The following is a 22,468-nucleotide window of genomic DNA, read 5'->3' on the forward strand; positions in this document are numbered from 1 at the left end:
AACCGATTAGCACACAGTCTTTGAAGCTCTAGTAGGGGCCTACTGGAGATCCTGTGTGCTGTGTGCTCCTAGTATATGCTGATCCGGTATGCGCTGAGGACTCTCTTGACTATTCCAGAGACACTGACTGGTGCCCTTCATATTGTCACCCAAGGCTCCTCCCGGATTGTAAACCTGACCAGGCCACTACCCTTTCTAAAAGCTTTCTGAGACCTGAAAGGCCAGTCTCCAGACAGCCTGAGGCACAAGCCAGCCAGGACCCTGCCTCTCTTTGCAAGTATCTTCTTGTCCCTGGGTGTTCCTGCAGACCTTTGCGCTGGGTAGGGAGGGAAGTCAGTGCCCAGTGATCCGGTGGCTGGCCTGTTGGAGCAGCCAGATCCTCTGAGCAGTCTTGTGGGCATGCAGCCTGTCCCCCCCCCCCCCCCCCCCCTCACCTCGAGCAATCTCCTGAGAGCTGTTTCTGAGGCAGAGCCTTCTTGTGTGGTGTGCACTCCCCTAGTCTAGCATGACCAGTTCTTTTTTTTTTTTCTTTTTTCTTTTTTCTTTTTTCTTTTTTTTTTTTTTTCGGAGCTGGGGACCGAACCCAGGGCCTTGCGCTTGCTAGGCAAGCGCTCTACCACTGAGCTAAATCCCCAACCCTATGACCAGTTCTTCGTGAATGCCTGACTGCCTGACACCTTAAATGTTTTGCATAGTCTGGTCCTTCAGCCATTAAGTCTTTGATAATACTAGGTGATTTCCTGGATTCTGTCCGATCAGAATTTTTGGGGGGGGGGGGCGGGGCGCCCATCCACACCTTGGGCTCATGTACTCCACACAGTTCACCGCCTAGTACCGGCTCCCTGATACTGCAGATGCTCAGTCAGTCACACGTCTGGCCTTACTAAACCTCCAAGGAAGCATCTGCGGAGAGGCTTTCTAAGAGCTGGCAGGGGTGTTTGTGGGCCAAGTCCATCTGGGAAAGAGAGAGCAGAGAACAACAACCTTGATTCGTGGGATGCTCTCTGCCCTCCTCTGCAGGGGCCACCCTCACAAGAACTGGACTGTGTCTGGATCCTAGAATGAGAGGAATGTGCCACAGCCTGATAGGCATGAAGCAATCTGTAGAAAGGCAGGGAGGAGCTGCTCCCCAGGCCAAGGCCTGACAGTGCAAGGACTATCTGGCCTGCAGGCTGAGTGGCCCCTCCCACCCTCCCTGGCCTCCCCACTGCAGGCCGGATATCAAAGGCTGCATTGTGCATTGAACTGCCTCGGTCCCCCTCGTGTGCCAGGGAGGAGGCGGGAGGAGGGACACCACCGATGGGAGGCTCCCAAGGTTCTCCTGACTGGCGTTCCCAGGGGCCTTGGCCCAGGGAGGATGGTGCACACATGGGTGGCTGCTTCTGTATCCCTGGGGAGCGGAGTCTACCCTGGGGCCCAGGTGAGTTTCCTGAGGGGATCTGGCCTAGAGTTTAGGCAAGAGTGCTAGTCTAGGGAAGGTTCAGGGAGCTGATGCTTTGGGAAAACAGTCCTTCCAAAGATTGGGAGATGGTTGTACTTTCTGGCTTCCTCTCTTCCCTCTCTAATTTGGCATTTCCCATTTTGGGCGCAAAAAAAAAAAAAAAAAGCAATGAAGACTTCGGACCATCTACTTTCCCCCAAGAAGCAAGCTGCGTTCTGGGGCTGTGCTTTGTGGACAGGGTGTGAGGGCTGCTCTTGGCAGCTGCTTCTAGTGTGTGACTAAGCCCTTCCTTCCTTTCTTCCCAAGATTCCCTGGGACAGGAAGAAGGCTCTTCAGTGAGTTCCTCTGTAGCCCATGATGGCCATCAGTTTGGCCTGGGTCACTCAGCGCTATTTTCATCCAGGCTTCTGCCGCTGAGGAAACAGGGGTGGGTTCCTCCCTCCTACCTGTTGTGGTGGCTTTTGGCCTGTCGAGTTGAGATCATGGAAAATTGTCCTAAGAAGATGCCCAGCAATCTGGGCACAGGGTGACCAGCCTTCCTGGTTTGCCCGAGACTGAGGGCTTTCCTCGGATGTGGTCAGCTTTAAAACACAGACTGTCAGCCACAGCAAACCAGGACAATTGGACATATTGTTCAAAGCTCCTGCAACTTTTCATACACTGTGGGATGTTCATTCGGAGGAGTGGTGGCTGTAGGGGAAAAGGGCTGGGCTGGGGGAGAACTCGCTTGGGAGATAGGCATCATTCTGCACCTTTATTAGGGTCACGTGTCTTCCTGTAGCACTACCATGGTTTGGGTGAGCATTGCTGGGAGGTTCCCCTAGCTAGCTAAGGGCTTTTCTTTTGACTGACTGCTTTCCTCTGTAGTCTTGTGACCTGAGCTCATCAAAAAAGGATTTGAGATTTCTCTCTCTCTCTCTCTCTCTCTCTCTCTCTCTCTCTCTCACACACACACACACACACAGACACAGACACACACACACACACACACACACACACACACACACACACACACACACACACACTTCTAAAGTGAACCTGAAGCAAGCTAGAAGTCCTGGCCTACTCATTTTGATACCACCAATAAGGCCTTCATAGAGAAGCGACACCAAGGACCCACCCAAAACTAACAGACCAATTCCAAACATCACAAAAGGCATGACATATTTTGTCTCTCCAAATCTCTAGGTTTATAATCTTTTCAAACCTGTTCCCCAGATCCTGTTGTCTTTGTTACCTCGTGGGAACAGACATAGTGAGGGCTACTTGGGATCACAGGTCTGGAAGTCAGACTCTGTTTACCTTCAGCTAGGCCCATATCATTGTGGTCAACCCCTTCTGGCTTTCAGGCCTTAAGGTCTGAGTTTGGGCTTGGCTCTTTTATACACTTTGAGTAATTTATTTAATGCTCCTGTTTCAGCTTCCTCACCCAGGAATTTTATGACACATCATGCTTTCCTCACAAGGTTGTGGAGGGCTCAAGTTTACACTTTCAACACAGCCCAGCACACAGTTAATCATGCATAGGTGGCCTTGTTAATGATCATTCTATGACCCTAGCAGACCACATTCTCAGGGTTCCGCATGGTCACCTATGAAGCCTGAGGCTGTAGGCTGCTGCTGGAGGTGCTCCAGGTCCCTGTCCCCACGCCTAACTCCAGTTTCAATGAGTGGAGCTCTGCTGTGTTTTGAGTTGCATTTGGGACGGGTTCTGCGGTGCAGAGCTGGGAAGCTGATATGAAAGGTGTCCTTGAAGTTCCACGGCACTGTCACCCAATAATTTTATTCTTTTTGCTTTTTCCCATTGGCGCTGCTGAGCCCCTGGGTTCACCGTTCCATCAGAAGCCGGCTTACTATTTATTCTGTCAGAATTTCCATGCCATTCTTTCTGAGTTGTTCTCCACCCACCAGGCTTTTCCTGAGGGAAGTCGCTAGGGATGCATCTGAGGCCAGATGGTGTAAATATTTTCATCCCAGCCTCTCCGTATATCCTAGGGAAATGTCACAAAGTCTGAGATGCTTCTCTGAACGCCTTAAGCTTCTCTGAATGACTTAAACAGTTGCATGACCTTAGGCAAGTCTCTCAGACCTTTGGCTAGCAGTGATCTGACAGCACGCTGGTGTCCAGTGGTGGTGCAGATCACAGGAACCTTGGGGGACGAAGGGACAACGTGTCTACTGCACATGACATCCTGGGATGGACGGCTGTTCTACTGTTAGCTAACATGGGCCACACCTCGCCTCTAATGCATTAGTCTCCACTGGAGAGAAGTCTGTGTCCCAGTCTCTTTGGATGCTACCGCTACTGTGTCTGTTTAGGTGGGAGTTAGCAGTGAGGAGCAAACCATGTGTCCTTGTGTGTGTGGGGAGACAAGGGAGAAAGTTTGAGATAATGTGGGGCCCTGGATGGCTGCCCAGGTTTGCCATGGGGTGGCCTGGTAATGGAAGCTGGCTCAGGCTGCCTCAGCAAACGACTGTCACCCATGGAGACCCTTCTGGTAGCTTCTCCTGGTGACGTTTCTTACTTTCTGCAGAAATCTCTCAGTAGTACATAGGGGACTGGGGGTGGGGGAAGGGAAGGAGGGAGGGAAGGAGGGAGAGAGAGAGAGAGAGAGGGAGGGAAAGAGAGAGAGAGAGAGAGAGAGAGAGAGAGAGAGAGAGAGCGCTGGTCCTGGTCAGTTGCCAGTATCAGTGACTCCCCTGCTTGGGGTTTCTTGTCACTGTTAGTCACCAATAAGTTCCCCCCTTCACAGCACAAAGGAAGCCATCTCACTGTCCCTTATCTCCAATGCCTCTTTGAAGAGACCTGGCAGAAACTCTTACATAGAGGAATCAGGGGAGATGTGTGTAGACATTGGCACTCTCTCTTCAGGCTTTCCTGTATGACCGATGTGATATATTACAGGAGGAGGGGGTACCCACAGTATCAGGGCATTGCTATGAATATAAAGGAACGGAGTGACCTTTGAACCTGGTGACGCCCCAGAGTGTTGGACTAACGAGCCCCGTCCACTCTGACACGTTTCTATTTGGGCTACCAGGAAGTCTTCATTCCTTTCTCCTTTTGAATAAATCAAATTCTGAATCCGCAGTTGGGGTCTCTGGATGGCTCTCAGGTCTCATTCAGCAAAGTTAAACATGTTTGTGAAATCTGTGGTTTTCTCTTTCCGTCTTTTACTACCTATCCATGCATCTCAGTCATTGCGGAAAAATAGTTTCGCCGTTTTAAACGTAAGCACAATGCTTCTGTTATGCAACTTGCTTGCCCACCCCTCTACATTACACTCTTAGCTACATTCATGTACATGAATGCAACTATAGTCACTATAGTTACAGTCTGGTTTTTTTTTTTTTTTGTCCCAGCAAAGAGATGTGAGCTTACCTCACAAAAACTGCTGATGGTGTGGGTGGGTTTGCTGGGCCAAAGGGGGAAAACGTGGCAAAATAATAAAGGTCATGCAGGGACGCCTTCAGGGTTGATTTTCTTCTTCCATGAGAAGAGAAGGGGGAAGGGCTCCATTTCCAACAAGTTTCTGCATCGAGAGGCTTTCCTCATCGGAGACCTTTGACCTTGGAGTTCCTAGGTCAGCTACTGTAGTAGAAATACAAAGTCTGTCCCCGGTGATTTGGCGAGCTCTGACTCTTCCGATAACTTGCTGTGTGACCTTGGTAAAATTGGCACTCATTTCCGGGCCTGAGTTTCCCAACATTCATTTTCCCTGCTGATTGTTTCTCCCTCATGTTTATCTCCGGGATTTGGCAGGTCAGGATGCCTTCTCTTTCCTTACTTCAAAACACAGTATCATTTACTCTGTTCTCTCCCCGTGGTGTTGCACCACCAACACTATGGCCGGCTTTCCCACTCCCTCCCTTGATTCCCTAACAGCTTCCCAAACATCCTCTGTGAGTCTTCTGCTTCTCCTGGGTCGTCCCTGTGCTACTCCCAGCCGAGTAAACACTTTTATTACACCGCTCCACTGCCAAGAGTGTTCTGAAGCTCTGCACTGCTTCCATAACCATCCCATCATTCTCCCTGACAGGGAGAGCTCACCTCTCCCGTTCCTACCAAGCCTGGCTGCCCAACCGTTCAGCATGTGCAGGATGGCTTCTATCTCCAGGCACACAAAGCTCAGTGCTACCCTGTGTGCTCATTTCCTACAGATTTAAAAAGACTTTTCTGGTAGATTTATTCATTGCATCCTATGCATTCTGCCGGCATGTATGTACGTGTACCGTCTGCCTGCTTGGTGCTGGAGGAGGTCAGAAGGCAGCATTGGAGCCCCTGAAACTGGAGTTACAGATGGTCGTGAACCGTTGTATGGGTGCTGGGGATAAACCAGGTCCTCTGCAAAAGCAACAGGTGTAGGTAAAAGAGAGGCCATCCCTCCGCTCCCCCGTGCAGCTTTCTCACAGTCTTTCTTATACATTCCAGGTTCAAGTTCCTCCATGACTGAATGTGTGCGTCGTCCATGTTTTCCTTTACCCTGCTATCTGCCTATCAGTCTTTTACTCATACCTCCGATTAGCATAAATTCCTAAACTTAACACATTATAGTTTACATATTATTTTTCAGGAGGAGGATAGATAGATAGGCCTTTGCCCGTGCTGCTTAAGATATCACTGGCAACTTAAATTACACAGTCATCTGTATTTTCCGTAAATTTGTTTTTTAGACACATCTTCCAAAATGTCCCATCTTCTCTACCCTCAGGGCTGGGTATCGAACACTCAGCCTCAAGCATGCTTGGTAAGTTCTGTACTACTGAGCTATAGCCCCGACTCCAGACACTTTTTTAAACAAAGTATCTACAAGCTGGAAAGCTGGCTTTGTGGTATAGAGCACTGGCTCTTCTTCTAGAGGACCTGGGTACCCTCCATTAGTTGCCTCACAACGTCTATATCTAATGCTCTGGGTCTTTTGTAGAGGATCTTCTGGCTTTTGCAGGCAGCAGGCATGTAAGCGGTGCAAAGACATGCATGTAGGCAAAACACCTATACAGGAAAACAGCATATGGCCTCGAATGAATCACAGTTTGAAAAGCTGTGGTTATCTGCTCCCAAACCTCACATCTTCGTACGGGCCATGTGATCTGTGACCCCACATCAGAGTCACTACCGTGGACTTTCTTCCTTGAAAGTCGGCTCGCTTCCCAGGCTGCTACTGTCAGATCATTTTCTGGGCAAGGGTACAATGAGGGGCCAGGCTGTGGTGGCTGGATGGTAAGTGCTTTGCAGTGGGACAGCGGCCACACACTTTTGTGCGAGGATGAAAGCCCTGAGCTATACACCATCCAGCTTTCAAAGCAACACTAGCATTTGGAGGTGGAGAAAACATTCTGATTTCTAAATGGTATTAAGCAATTAAAATTAAAACTTTTCTCTGTAGGAGAGGAAGAAGATGTTTTGGGGGGTTTACTAGATGGTTAAACTTGATGACAGGGTAAGAGACTCCCACTCCAAATGGGCTCCTCTGGTTAGCGACGGAGACATCGTTTGGAAATGCCAGAAACATGGAGCCTCAGTGGACACTGAGTGGCCCCAATCTGCTCACGTGTCTACTAATTTTAATAACAGGTCTTATTCAAAGTTTTAAAAAAGATTTATTGTTTTTGTAGTGTGTGTGTGTGTGTGTGTGTGTGTGTGTGTGTGTGTGTATGTGTGTGTCATGAGCTCTCAGAGCAAAGAGAACACTGTAGGATCATCTGGAACAGGAGTTACAAGCACACATGTATGTGCATACATACATATATGTATATATGTATGACTCAAATAAGCAACCAGGGCTCAGAAGCTCTGATTTGGACAACCCACTTCTTTTATAACTGCAGCCATGCAGGACCTGGATGAGGCAAAGGCCCTGTCCAGTGTCCTTTAATCAGCCCATGGAGAGGTCTGATTTGTGCTCTCTCGCGTCTTATGATTTCCAGTGAGTTTTTAATTCCTATATGATAATATCAGTTTAAGGCAAGGTTGAGAAGCCTCAGTTACTTCTGCTTCTTGCTTGACTCTACGTCATCGCTGCCAGGTTTCCAACTACACTGCTTAGCTTTCAGCACTGAGCAGCTAACAGTGGAGAGAAACCCGGCCTTTCGGGAGCAGTATGAGGACTGCACTTTGGCGCTAGCTAGGGTGACTGTGACTGCCTGCGTCCTGTCGAGTTGCTTGGGTTGCGCCATTAAACCACAGGTCCAGATGGCAAGACTCGATGGGCCTGCACACCTCTGACCTAAATTTTATAGCCGGTTGTGGGGAGTAAATAAATGACTCTGAAATACTGGTAGAAACAAGAACGCTAACCTTTCCCCCTAGGAATGGGTTATCCTTAACAGTTCTGGTCCAGTGGTTCAGGTCTTGAGAAACTTTGTCCTGAAATGGACTCTCTGCTCTCTTTCCTACCTTAAGCAATCAAAATACCACTTCTCTAACCTCACCTCAGTCCCCATCCTGTGTCTCAGTCTGCAGCTCCCTTTTAATAGTTATTTATACTTAGTGTGTGTAGGTGTTTATATGTATGCACATGTGTGAGTGTGAGTGTGTGTGTGTGTGTGTGTGTGTGTGTGTATGTGTGTGTGTGTATAGAGGTAAGAGGACAGTTTAGAGGTGTCAAAATCTGTCCTAGGGATTGAAATCAGGAGGTTTGATGGAGTCAGGCTTGACGACCTTTACCTGCCGAGCTATCCCATCAGCCCACAGTCTTCTGTAACGCTTGTGATGGAGCCCAGAGCCTGTTCGTGTTAGGCAAACACTCTTTAATGGCTGCAGTCCATGCCCTTTACTCTGTCTCTGTAGCTACAAAACAAGTAACTGTTTCAAGAACTGGGGAGATAGAGACTCTTAGACAGGACCCTATTTTGTGGGCAGAGAGAAGGACAGCATGGGACGGACATTACAACTGTTCCTCAGCCATCTCTCTAACGATGTCATTCTTGCTTACTCCATTCCAGTCCTCCTCTCATACCTTGCTGCAGTCAGAGCCCCCATGACCCGTGTAGACCCCACCTACCCAGAGCATCTTCAGTGCACTAAGCCCTGGAACTTAGTACGACCTACGGGTGGAAATAGTTAATGAAGTGGGCACTCCCTGGCTGCTGCAGGATTGAGATAGCATACATGACAGTCCTTTGATAATGACCAGCTACAGAGTAGCTACAGTAACGGCGGTGGCTACAGTAATTCTTTCAGGCCCTTAGTCCTGGGAAAACCACTGAGGCTTGGTAAGAAGTTGCAATCTGTACTTCCGACTTGCGCTTACTCTTACGAATGGTCTTTTGGTTTATTTTCTTCAGGTAAAGAAGGTTCTTCCAAGGATCCGCCTGGATTGACTGAGGACATATCCTCACTTGAAAACAAGAGAAAATGTTTCCTGCCACAGAATATGACTCAAGGTATCTAAGTCTCAAAGATAAATGAAATTAAAAAAAAAACACCTTCTATGCAGAGTAGTTCAAGAGCTTCCTCATCCGTCATCTGTCCTCTTGCCACCTCCAAGTGCATTTGTGTGTGTGTGAGTTTGTGTGTGTGTGTGTGTATGTGTGTGTGTGTATGTGTGTGTGTGAGTTTGTGTGTGTGTGTGTGTATGTGTGTGTGTGTGTCTTTATTATATTAGCACACTCACAAACTTTCCAGTCTCTTACTTAAAGCTCTGGCACCAGGTCAGGAACTCTATATATAATTTCTGGATTAGAGAAACATATTACTGATTAGATTGCAGATAGGGGGAAGGGTTAGATTTAAAATAAAATGTGCATTTAATATGGTACCTTAAAGAGTTGTTTGTATGTAGTTGGTGTCCAGAAAATGAATGACAAAGACACAGATTGAGGCAGGAATGTACAGAGGACCTGTTTATATTCTATATAATGCTCATCACAGTCTCTTACATATTCTAGGTTCTGAGTAGATATTTCTTAAATAAATGAATAACAAAATGAAGACTTGAAGACTTGAACATAGAGAATGAGATTGAGACCGGAGTATATACAGTGAGATTGGCTGGGTAGAAGGCATCTGAGTGAATATTTTAGAAACAAAATATTTCAGAAAAGATTTGGAAATAAATATTATGGAAATATCCACATAATGAATATCTCATAAGGTCCTCTTTCCTGAGACTTCAGGGAAATTTGCAAAGAGAGAATTCTCACTAGGAAATGCTGTAACTGAGACGAACCTTACAGCAGGAACCAGAGGACAGGCAGAAGTGTAGCTTCTGTAATACGGTAGTAGGGACCTGTCTTAGTTAGGGTTTCCATTCTGTGGAGGGACACTATGACCAAGGCAACTTTTATAAAGGACAATACTTAATTGGGGCTGGCCTATAGGTTCAGAGGTTCGGTTCATTGTCATCATGGCAGGAAGCATGGCAGCATGCAGGCAGGCATGGTGCCGGAAGAGCCAAGACGTCTAAATCTTGATCCAAAGGCAGCAGCAGGAAACTGGCTTCCATAGGCAACTGACAGAAGGGTCTCTTCCACACTGGGCAGAACTTGAGCATAGGACCTCAAAGTCCACCCCCATAGTGACACACTTCATCCAAAAAGGCCACACATCCTCATAGTGTCACTCCCCACGAGCCAAGCATTCAAACACTTGAGTCCACAGGGGACAAACCTATTCAAACTACCACGTTTCTTTTTCTTTTTAACTCCAATTGTTCTGGAACTTGGCACATAGATTAGCCTTGAACTCACAGAGATCCGTCTGCCTCTGCCTTCCTAGTGCTGGGATTGAAGGTATGCAGCGCCACACTGGGCTTAGTGAGCCCATTGTGGGAGCAGCTCCTGTGTCAGGAGGCCTGATGTGGTCCTCTTCTTACACAGTCTCCTCTGTGTGACGGCACCCAAATCACTACCTATCAGATGGGAATCAGAGGGTCAGAAGGGAAGGTGATTTGACTGTCATATACTTAATGTGTAATGAGGAAGACTCTTGAACTCTTTTTGTATGTCAGGGTTCTTTAGAAGAACAGAACTGATAGACTATATAAAGGGGGTCTATATATAAAAGGGCTGTGATCCAGCTAGTCCACAATGGCTGTCTACCGCCATAAAGTCCAACGATCCAGTGGTTGTTCAGTCCGTGAGGCTGGATGTCTCAGCTGATCTTCAGTGTATGCTGGGATCCTGAAGAAGTAGACTCTGATGCCAGTGAAGGAATGGGCTTGCTAGTGAGAATGAGCAAGCAGGCAGACAGCCAAAGATTCCTTCTCCCATGTCCTTCGTCTAGGCTGCCACCAGACGGTGTGGTCTAGATTGAAGGTGGGATTTCCTTACCTCAAAGGATCCAGATTCAAGGTGGGTCTTCCCACTTCAGATGCTTTAATTAAGAAAACTTCCTCACGGGTGTATCTGGCCGCTTGGGTTTTAGTTCATTACAGATACAGTCAAGTTGACAACCAGGAATAGCCATCAAGATTGTCCTGTTTGTAACCATCATGATCCAGACTCTTCCATAAGTGTACCTTTCCTTGTGACACAAGGTTTGTGAAAGAATTTCATTTGGGGTATTTTTTTTAGTGGCTAGGATACAGTTTTCTCACTTTTTATTTTTTTCAAGATTTATTTATTTATTATATATAAGTACACTGTAGCCATCTTCAGACACACCAGAAGGGGGCATCAGATCTCATTACAGATGGTTGTGAGCCACCATGTGGTTGCTGGGATTTGAACTCAGGACCTTTGGAAGACCAGTCAGTGCTCTTAACCGTTGGGCCATCTCTCCAGCCCACATTTGGGGTATTTTTAAGGTTACAAACAATGTTAATAGATATTGTATAATTATCAAACCAGGTTCTCTCTAATCCTTATTGAAAATTGTATCAAAATGATATATATTTATGTATGTATATATATTATCTTAAAATGTATTACATTTACTTGTGTGTCTGTGTATTTTTGTATGTGTGTGGACATGCACACCAGGATGTGGGAATTGGTTCTCTTCTGCTATGTGTCTCTCAGGGATCGAACTCAGGTCATCAAGGCCTAACAAACCGTCTTAGCCATGATGAGAAAAATCTCGCTCTTGGGTCACCTGCTTGACATCTGTAAGCGTGGGCCATCCTAGAAAACCCCTTGAATTGCCGTCTGCTGTTCTAGAATGGCGGCAAAGTCAGCCTTTTGCCTTATTAGTGAATGAAAGGAGATATACACGGTGTATCACAAGTGAAACCCAATCTGTGGGCTGAGCTTGCAGGAAGGTCATGGTGTGGAAGTGGGAGACTTGGTGCTAACTGCCAACCTTGCTCTATGCCGGACGACCTCACTCAGAATCAGTACATGATTCTGACTACTGGCTGGCTTCCAGAAAGATTAAAATAGGACACTAACGTGCTTCTGTCTGCACTGGAGTGAACTGGACTTACTGCCCCGTGTGGTGATTTGCGGTACTACAGGGTCCCGCCTGCATAGAGGTTCTGCTCTCAATTAAGATCTCAAAGACTGCTTATTCAGATCCAGGTTTTCTCCATTTTGTATACACGGGATCATATACCATAGGGAAAGTCACACTGAGGGTACCACCAGTTGGCAGCAGCGATTTTGTAAGAGACCCTAAGAGGGAGTTTGCATCAGGTTTTGGAAGGCAGTAGAAAGAGAATTCGGCAGAACAGAAGTCAAAGTATCAACTGCTGCCAAGGTTAATAGTATTATTAGATAAAGACATTGATAAGCCATTATTTCAGGGGTACTGGGAGGGTAGGGGTGGGAAGCTTCACATACATTGAACATTTAATATGGGCCAGAAACTAAGAGATATATACATAGCTCATTTAAAAGGACTCTTTCAAGCTGTGTAACAGGTTTTACCAATACCATTTTTATTTCCTTTAAAAAAAATTCCTCTCTCATAGGAGTGCATCCTGACCGCAGTTTCCCCTTCCCCTCCCCCTTCCAGTACCCCATATGCTTGAGCATATGAGACCACACAGCCTGCCTCCACAGTGACATATTTCCTTTAACAAGACCACATCTCCTAATAGTGCCACTCCCTGTGGGTCAAGCATTCCAACACATGAGTCTATGGGGATCATTCCTATTCAAACCACCACACAACTCATAAAATAATGTTTACTATCTATTTTAAATTTGTTGTGTAAACACATTCCCTTCAGTTTTGATAAAGTGTTTTTCATTCTGAATATTTGTACATTTTCCACTGGAATCAGTGCCTGCCCTGGCTGGTTCTATGTTAGCACCCACACAGAAATAACCACTATGTACCTTTCCTGAACCCGGATGGCTTTCAGTGTTTTTCCCTGACCCCTGGAAAGGGAGCTTGGAGGCTCCTTTAGTCTACTAAGATCTATCGCCAGTGGAGGACACCAATTCAGGGCTTGTGGGGGAATCATTCACCAATCCTGGCCTCGAGTGCTTGCTTCTCGTTACTGTGCATCCAGCCTTGTGTCTCTGTTCTCTTTCAGACCTGGTGCTCTCATTCTGGGTGAGGAGTCGTTCCAGGAGGTGTGTCAACGCAGCCTTACAGGAAGCTGCACGGAGGAGGCTCTGGGCCCTGGAGAATGAAGCCCACGAAGTCCATGCACTGTTTAAGGTGAGCTGGGATGGCTGGCTCTTGGATATCAGGTCCCTAATAGCAAGGAACAAAGTTAGTCCCCAAGAAAACATCCAGTTGGCAGAGGGTGGGAGAGATTATGCTCATATTCTTCGCTTAACAGGAGTTGAGTGAACTAAGCCAGAGAAAACTTGTGTCCTGTTGCCCCATCCCCTTCCCTTTCCCCGTGCTCCTCCCCTCTCCCCCCACCTCTCTGCGTCCACCCTATCCAGTCTCCCCTCCCTCTGAACGTCCCCCTCACCCCTGGTCCTCCTCCCTCATGCCACTGATTTTGGGCAAGTTACTTGAACTATGTAGAATGGGATGTTTACAGCAATGGCCTCAGAAGTATCCTCTTCCCCGCTTAATGTGCCCAATTTGAATTCTATTTTGTTGCTTGGATACCGCATTCATATATTTCCCACTGTGATTTCAAAATCTTTGTACGTGGGTTCATTTACAATGTTTGTCTCCAGAACATTCTATCCACTATTACTCCAAATTCAATCACCTTACCCATGAACAAACTCTCCATTTTCCCCTTTTCCTCGGATCTTGGTAAACATCGAGCACATGTTTTTAAAGAATATTTTTATTTTATGTGCATTGGTGTTTTGCCTGCATGTATATCTGTGTGAGAGGGTGCCAATCTTGGAGTTTCAGAAGGTGTGAACTGCCATGTGGGTGTTGGGAATTGAACCCAGGTCTTCTGAAAGAGCACTCGGTCCCTTTTAACCTCCGAGCCTTGTCTCCAGTTCTGAGAACGTGCTTTTAAAATAACAATATTGCCAATGGAAAACCATAACCATAAATATTGGGGTGAGGGGAACAATGCAATAAATTAAACATTTTCATAGTACATAGATGATATGTTTAAAAGTCAAACTATATTTCATATTATCAAAGAATGACAGTCAGACATGGAGAGAATTTGTTGCTGTTGGTGGTGGGGATTGAGAGCACTGCTTTACATACTATGTCTTATTATTTTCATAGTCTTCTTAATCTGGTACAAGCTGAAAGGAGAAAAGGTGCTGTGGCTGTCATGTAGCAGAGTGACTGGCTGTTTTTAGGAGAAAGCAAGGCTACAGGTGTAGGGAGCTTGGCTTTGTATGTGGGTAGTGGCATCTGCTCCATAATTAACAGCTAAAGATTTAAAAAAATGTGTGTTTCTTTGTGTGCATGTGTGTATGTTCAATGTGTGTGTATATGTGTTCTAGTGTGTGCATGTGGCATATGTGCATGTGTGTGTGTGGGTATGCATGCGTGTGTGTGCATGTGTGTGCCCGTGTGTTCCTGTGTGTGCATGTGGCATATGTGCATGTGTGTGTGTGGGTATGCATGCGCGTGTGTGCATGTGTGTGCCTGTGTGTTCCTGTGTGTGCATGTGGCATACGTGCATGTGTGTGTGTGGGTATGCATGCGCGTGTGTGCATGTGTGTGCCCGTGTGTTCCTGTGTGTGCATGTGGCATATGTGCATGTGTCTGTGCATGTGTGCACCTGTATGTTCGAGCACATGCCCCTGAGTAGGCTACTGGGCTCTCGCATGCAAGGAGGCTGGAGGGGGGACACTAGGTGCCTGTTCTTTGATCTTACTCCTTTGAGACAGCTTTTACTTACTCACTCTGGAGCTAGGCTGATGGCCAGCAAGCCCCAGCCACCCTCCAGTCTCTGCCCCACCCCTCAGTTCTGGGGTTCCAGGTATAGGAGGTGCACCTGGCTTTTTTTTTTAAATGTGAGTACTGGGGATCTAAACTCACATCTTCATACTTAAGCAACAAGTGGTTTTACCCTATTGAGCCATTTCTCCAGCCCTGGGCTCCTAAATTTGATCTTATTCTAATACCTGGAATTCAGGAATTAAAGTCAACAGTTGCTGTTGACTTTGCTAAATTTCCCTTTAATTAAAGTCACCTTTTCTGTGGGCAGGAGCAGGATTTGATAGGGAGAGCTGTCTGTCAGGTCCTATCTTGAGCCAACTATGTGTAGGGTGGAGGCTGAGGCCTGGAGTTGGTTGTATCCAGTCAGGACTCTACAACTTACCCCACCTCTCTGTGTCCTCAGCTCTTTGTTTACCAAACCAGGGCAATGCTATTCGCTCCAAGGTAGTATTAATCATAACGTCTATCCTTATTTAGTGTATGCACTAGAGAAGGCACACCATGTCTGTTAGGCAGGGTGCCAAACTTCGTCTTTTATATCAGAAGTGGTTAGCTGTTAGAGTGGATTAGACACCATGATTGAACCCTTTTCAGGGGGTTATTGCAGGAGCTGAATGAGGGGTTGCTTACAAAGGTTTGCCTTGCAATGGCCTGATATCTGATAAATTCTCAGTAAACGATTTTGTTCCCCCAAGTAGCTCTCCTTGCTCACAGGCTCTATACAGATTCAGGATCTGGTGTCTGTGAATCTCTGGTGTTAAGGGGATATAGATTTCCAGCTTTGCTGAACTTGGGGCTCTTCGGATCTTCTTCCCTTTGGACTCCCTAAGGACAGGGATCTAGCAGTTGCTCTCAATGGCAGGTCCTGGGGCAGGATGTTTAGACCATCACTCCGAACGACCAACAGAGAAAGACTGAGGGGATGCGAGTGCCGCTGGATTCAAGCCTTTGCTCCCGTATTAGAGAGCAAGAGGTTCACAGGCCTCTTCTCCTTCTACTTAGGAACCTAAATTGGTGAACTTCCTTAGAGGCTGTTGAGTGGCTGCGTTTTAGAATAGAAAATGCAAGCATTCTCTCCACTGAAACTGTGCTTCTTAGAGTCAAGCCAGAATGTGCATAGAGATTTATCTATTGCGGTAGTTATCCCAGAGCCGAGTAGGGTATTAACATTGTAAAATAATCCAAATGTGAACAATGGCATCTGTAAGCATTAGCTGTAATGTAGGCTGATCACCGACGCAAGAGATGGTTTCCATCACGGCATGCTGCTTAGCAACGGCCTGTCTGCTGTCGAGTAATGCTATATACTTATGGGAGCCCCTCACAGAAGACTCTGTTACCTCAGGCTGACTTGCTCTTGTACAGGATCTCTCTGCAAGGTTGGTGAGTGTCCAGTCCCAGAAGGACCAGTTCCTCATCACCTTCAAGACCCTGGAGGAAATCTGGAAGTTTTCCACGTACCTGAACTTAGGTATGCCTTGGGTAGGTAGAGGAGAACAGCTGTCTCAATCTAGCTGGCCCCTTGAGCCTGATCTTGGGGGGCTGGCTTGTCTCTGATAATTAAAATAGATGAAACCCTGAAACGGATGGCTGGCTTTTGGAAATATCATAAACGCTCTAAAGCTCATATTAAAATAAATATTAACTATTACGCTTAAGATGTCATCTGAAGACTTTTTATGAATGGATGTGTCTTTTCCCATAAGGAAACAGAACGTCATTTCCTATGTCCAGGGAGACCTTTTTTTTCTTATCTTTTTTTTTCATGTTTTTTATTAACTTGAGTATTTCTTATTTACATTTCGAATGTTATTCCCTTTCCCAGTTTCTGGGCCAACATCCCCCTAGCCCCTCCCCCTCCCCTTCTGTATGGCTGTTCCTCTCCCCATCCTCCCCCCATTACTGCCCTCCCCCCAACAATCACGTTCACTGGGGGTTCAGTCTTAGCAGGACCAAGGGCTTCCCCTTCCACTGGTGCTCTTACTAGGCTGTTCATTGCTACCTATGAGGTCAGAGTCCAGGGTCAGTCCATGTATAGTCTTTGGGTAGTGGCTTAGTCTTGGAAGCTCTGGTTGGTTGGCATTGTTTTTCGTATGGGGTCTCGAGCCCCTTCAAGCTCTTCCTGTCCTTTCTCTGACTCCTTCAACGGGGGTCCTGTTCTCAGTTCAGTGGTTTGCTGCTGGCATTCGCCTCTGTATTTGCTGTATTCTGGCTGTGCAGGGAGACCTTTTCTATCGTCTTCCTGTCTAATTGTCTTGGTGAGCTACTGAGCAGCAAGGTAGATGTTGAGTTCCTTAGGGAGAGAGACTATTCTGAGGAAGATTGAGAAGCTGCTCAGAATGCTGAAGTTCAGGGATGCTCTGTCACACACATTTGTAAAAGAGTCCAGAAAAGAGATGAAAGACTTAGCTGGTAGCCCCAGACTTCAGGGGTTTCTAGAAGGTCACAGATGTCAGGACTCAGCGACGCTGCCACTGTAGTGGCCACTGTTACATCCTCTGTCCCAAGGGAAAAAAATACCCATCTCCTGGCAGGAACTGATGGCTTCAAAGCCAAGACACCTAATTTACAGAAAACACTGGGTTCCCTGCAGTTTTTCCTAGAGAACACTGCTGAGCTGGGCTGAGGGTCAATGTGACCCTTGGCTGGAGGAGGAAACTTACATGGAGTAGCTTCCATGGTGTGTACCTGGTGTTAGAGACTCAGAAACCCAGGCTCTAACTCCAGGCTTAATTAGCCTCTGTGTTTTTATAAGACTCCCAGGGGTGAACTTTCAAATTGAGGAAGGGTCTTTGTAGTGGAGAGTGAGGGTGGAAAGCGGCAGCCTATTGCAGTATGGGCAGAGTGAAAAAGACCCAAAGAAGAAGCAGAATTCCAACACGAGTAGCTAATGTTTAGAAGGATATTGACATAGAATAGTGATTTTTTTTTTACAATTTGCATAGTTTTAAGTTTTCTCTCCCTGCCTTCTTTCTCTCTCTCTCTTGTTTTCAATTCTGAGAGTCAAACCTAGAGCTTTGCTCAAGCAGTCTAACCGCTGCGCTAACTCTCCAGCCATTTTTGCTCATCAGGAGGTAGAGCTTCTTCCTAGGCTGTGGGAGAGGTCCTAGTCAGAGCAGATGGGGGAAGGGGATTTCTAACTCCAGGGGCCGGGGACGCCTCCTCAGCCCCCACAACGTCAGGGTCCAGAAGTATGAACTTCTGGTTACAACTTAAAGGGAAGACCAGGAACCCTCAGAGTCAGCACAGTAAACTGGAAGGCCACCATTGTTGTATTAGAAAAGAAATGGCAGAGGGCCAATGAGATGGCTGAGCGATGAAGGCACTTCCTGTCAAGGCTGATGGCCTGAGTTCCACCCAGAAGCCCACAGGGTGGGAGGAGAGAACTGACTCCTGCAAGGTGTCCTATGGCTTCCACTCACGCACTGTGATATACAAGTATGTGTGTGCCCACACGTATACAACACCACACACACACACACACACACACACACACACACACACACACACACACACACACAGAGAGAGAGAGAGAGAGAGAGAGAGAGAGAGAGAGAGAATGACTAAATGTAAAAAAAAATTTAAAAGATAAGTAGGCATTTATGAAGACCTGAGTGCTTAGAATAGTAAACATAACTTAACACTCAACTTGTATTTCCTAACAGACGTTGAGAAGAGTCCGATCATTCTAGAAAGTATCTAGTTAGCATTCCGCTCCTTCTAAATGGCAGGTCTGGGCATGAAGGTGTCATGGAGCCTGCTTTCTCTTTGGTGGTGGCTAAGGGTGGAACTCATCCGGCTCATCTCTGCTGGGTTGACCTCTAGGCTATGTGTCTACATGTCTGGAACACCTCTTCTTTGACCACACGTACTGGCTCAACAGCAGACTGGTGGACGACACAGAGATCCAAGTGTCTGTGGACGACACTCACTTGGAAAACATATACCTGGGCCTCCTGCTGCAGGAAGGTGAGTCAGGCATGGGGTTTGGGATGGGAGCCTTGTCTAGATATTTATTTTCTTTTTCTTTTTCTTTTTCTTTTTTTTTCGGAGCTGGGGACCGAACCAGGGCCTTGCGCTTCCTAGGCAAGCGCTCTACCACTGAGCTAAATCCCCAACCCCTTGTCTAGATATTTATTACCAGAGTCCCTCAGATAATTAAGATACCAAAAGAGGCATCCGAAAGGTGAAGACATACAGGAGTAAACCTATCTGTATCTGTTATAACAAAACTTCAAACATCCTTCTCAGCTCAGTCTCAACGTCATACAAGCAGCTGCACCAGTTGGTCCAGGGGATTCACGTTCAGGCTGTTTGGGGGTTTAAGTGGGGCCCTGCCAGGCTCTATTTAGGAAGTTAGAGTTCCCAGAGATCGGGAACCTGGCACTGGCATTTTAAAAATAAAGTATCCCATGCGATTCTAATGCTCTCCAGGATTGAGAAACAGCTCTCCAAACACATGATGCAGTTTGATTGTAAAATATATCTTTAAATCTTGGAAAACCTGAACCACATCACGAAATTCAATAGCAGAATGTTGAGGAGCCAGCCGAAGCCCTCGGTCGATCTTTCCACAGGGGCGGATTCCGTCAGACTGGGAGGTGGTCAAATCCGGTCGCTTGATACATATTGAAAGTCAGATGGGCCCGGGGTAGTTTTACACAAGTGATTTCTCTTTCTGATTTCATTGCACAGCTCTTAGAAAGGACACAACTCACGTCGCACCTTTAACAAAGCTCATTCAGAGCCACTGCCCTGATCTAGACCAACTTCCTTTTCTCTCTGTGGCTCTGAACGAAGTGCAGGGCTACGAGGCCAGCCGGAATTTAGTGAGTGCACATGCATGTCTCTGGGTCTTTGTTTCATCTCTGTTTTGAGGCAGAGTTCAATTAAGCCCTATTCTCGTTAATTATTCAGAATGGTGAATATCCATTTTACGTGAACTCCCTACCAGTGACTTCTCTCCTCCGAGGGATCACAGTGCCTCCTCCTGGACAGTGGACTTTCCTCAGAGGAAGAAAATTGGTCTTTGCCTCTAAGTGTTACCTTATAGGAGATCCTCTTTCAATTCCGGGTCCTCCTTGGAAGGGTTTTTCTCTTTCTCTGCAGGTCACTTCTTGGAAAGGTTTTTCTCTTTCTCTGCAGGTCACTTCTTCTGCAGAGCCATGTGCTCTGTGACTCAGCCAGCTGACAAGGAAGGAGAATATTTGACATTGTGTAAGAACGAGCTGATCTCCGTACTCTCTGGGGGCGAATCCGACTGGGAAGGCATGTCCTTAGTGACGGGCCAGAGGGGCCTGGTGCCGGTGTCAGCCCTGGAACCCCTGCCTGTCTCTTTCCACCAGTGAGTATCTGCCTGCTCCTTGTGGGGAGGGTCCCAGAGTAGACTAAAGTCTGTGCAGAATAGATTAGATGCCCATGGAGACATGGTATTCCTAGTGTTTGGAAGAGCTGACAAAATTGGGGTGGCTTTTTATCCCCCCCTTTTAAAACCAAAATTTTTATTATTTGATGGAAGTGGGAAAACTTCTAAATTTCAGATGGACATAGTATATAGTAAGAAATATATGACCTCTTTGTAGTGCTTTGCAGTTCATGGTCTGGGGCCTCTTGTGTAACGCCTGAGGGTGTTACTATGGATACAGCCTTCTTCTGACTCTCTTGGTGCTGGGCCCAGGAACCCCCACTTTAAAATATCTCCCCAGGCATGTTCTTCACACTAAAGTTTGAGATTTCTGTTGGAGGATACTGTAAACTAGGGAGAGGAGACATTATCTCATGTTTTGTAAATTCTGCTTGGTCCTAGCAGAATCGACAGTGAGAACACTAAGGGTTGCACGTAAATTATTTTAGCTGGCAGAATAATTGCAGAGCTAGGAAACACCCTGTTCTGCTGAGCGTTCATTTTTCACGGTGTAAGGTAAGTTCTCGGTTGACTGTCATTAAAATAGGATGCGCGACGATAGCAAGAATACCACCATCATCATTTTTCTGTGGGGCTGTTCTGCCCACTGGTTCTAATGTTTTGAAACTCCATGTTTCCATTGGCAGATGGTTCCTAAAGAATCACCCAGGAATCTGTGGCCTTCCCAGGAAGAAAGACTGGACAGGCTCCTGTCAGATCGGTATGAATTGAAAACGGCGTTGTCAGGAAAATGATGTTTACCTGCCTCCTAATCTCACGGACAGGATGTGGGAAGCCAGTTATTGTCTGCACATGTGGGGTCTTTTTGAAGGTCATAAGCCAGGGCTGAGGAAACAGATGTCTGCCTACCGGAGCAGGCAGACACACATGTGTGGGGAGGGATGTTAGGGAATGGCAGGGGTGAGAGAGATTTAAAGATAGATGGGCATGGGTCAAATGAAACACTTTTGAGTCAAATGTGACTGCTTCCCGCTGCTTCCCCAAACATTTTTCTGATTTTTCCATAGAGCAATGCAATTTAGGGGAACTATGAACTCCTAGTACATAGTGAGTGTCTAGGAAACACTGGATGAACAGATGAACTCTCTCTCTCTCTCTCTCTCTCTCTCTCTCTCTCTCTCACACACACACACACACACCCCTGTGTCCGCACATGCCTATTCGTGTCGATAATCTCTGTGTACACACACATGTTGGTGAGTATATGCGTTTACTAGATCACAGAACATCTAAAATGCACCATTGAAACTTTGTCCTTGCAAGTTCCTGGTTCTGGCACATTTCTTATCACACATCTCTAGCAAAAAGGAAAAAAAAATACAGTCTTACTAGTTCCAAACCCAAAGAACACTAAAAAATAACTAGAAGAAATTACAGAATGGAAATATTAGAACTGCAGCAATTGACCATAAACAAGACTTTTAGCATTTTTTCTTTATTAACTTGAGTATTTCTTATTACATTTCAATTGTTATTCCCTTTCCTGGTTTCTGGGCCAACATCCCCCTAGCCCCTCCCCCTCCCCTTCTGTATGGCTGTTCCTCTCCCCATCCTCCCCCCATTACCGCCCTACCCCCAACAATCACGTGAGTTCACTGGGGGTTCAGTCTTAGCAGGACCAAGGGCTTTTCCTTCCACTGGTGCCCTTCCTAGGCTATTCGTTGCTACCTATGAGGTTGGAGCCCAGGGTCAGTCCATGTATAATCCTTAGGTAGTGGCTTAGTCCCTGGAAGCTCTGTTAGCATTTGGAAGCAATTTAGCCTATGTATGGTCAGAACTGTGGGGCATTAGAGTCTGTTATGGGTCACACAACCTGACACCAGCACTCCCTGCCCTCGCTATGCTTCTACCTTCTCAATAAAGAAGCTGTGTGATCAAGCCACATATCACAAGAACTAAGCCGATGGACGAGAGAGGCAGAAGTAGCAGAGACGCCTCCCTGCGGTCCTAGCTCTGATACCCTTAAGCTCCTTAGAGCATCACTCAGCACTGCCTCCTATTTTCTCATCCGTGAAGTAGGTATTTTGCTGGGTACCCTGCCTGGCGCTTGGGAAGATCTGAGGATGGAAACGTGCTTTGTGAACTAGACAGCTCAGTACTCACAAAACATTGTTATTGGATTCTAGGTGAGCGGTTCATCACACTGGGTAATCACTATAGCCATAAGGAGAGTCCCTGGTGCCCCCGGGTTCCTCACAGCACTCTGTTCCACCACTGGTTGTGCAGGAACATCTGCCGGGAGTTGATTAGGTACCAGACGTGATGCGGATTGTCTTTGACTCTAGTGTGTGTAAGCATCAGCTGTCACAGCAGCTGGAGCAGCTGGAAGGAGGTGTTGGCATCTTGTGGTGTAGAGATTCTCATACAGTGCTCAAAGGTCTTGTGCCAA

The 22,468-nt window shown here is 46.7% G+C and overlaps 1 protein-coding gene across 6 annotated transcripts in view; it reads left to right on the forward strand.

Moving 5' to 3' along the window:
• The first annotated feature begins 1,327 nt into the window (after positions 1 to 1,327).
• The window catches only part of Sh3tc2 (SH3 domain and tetratricopeptide repeats 2), a 61,104-nt gene continuing 39,963 nt past the window's right edge, over positions 1,328 to 22,468 (forward strand). For 2 of the 6 annotated variants that reach the window (XM_087592793.1, XM_087592798.1), the window contains exons 1-7: positions 1,328 to 1,420; positions 8,729 to 8,827; positions 12,865 to 12,992; positions 16,020 to 16,136; positions 18,480 to 18,623; positions 19,800 to 19,998; positions 20,706 to 20,779. In XM_087592793.1, coding sequence (XP_087448919.1) covers positions 19,820 to 19,998; positions 20,706 to 20,779 — 253 coding nt within the window. In that variant the 5' untranslated portion in view covers positions 1,328 to 1,420; positions 8,729 to 8,827; positions 12,865 to 12,992; ... (1 more) ...; positions 18,480 to 18,623; positions 19,800 to 19,819. 6 annotated transcript variants of the gene reach the window in all.

Source organism: Rattus norvegicus, chromosome 18 (assembly GCF_021556685.1).
Source record: "Rattus norvegicus strain SHRSP/BbbUtx chromosome 18, alternate assembly SHRSP_T2T, whole genome shotgun sequence".
Taxonomy (NCBI): Eukaryota; Metazoa; Chordata; class Mammalia; order Rodentia; family Muridae; genus Rattus; species Rattus norvegicus.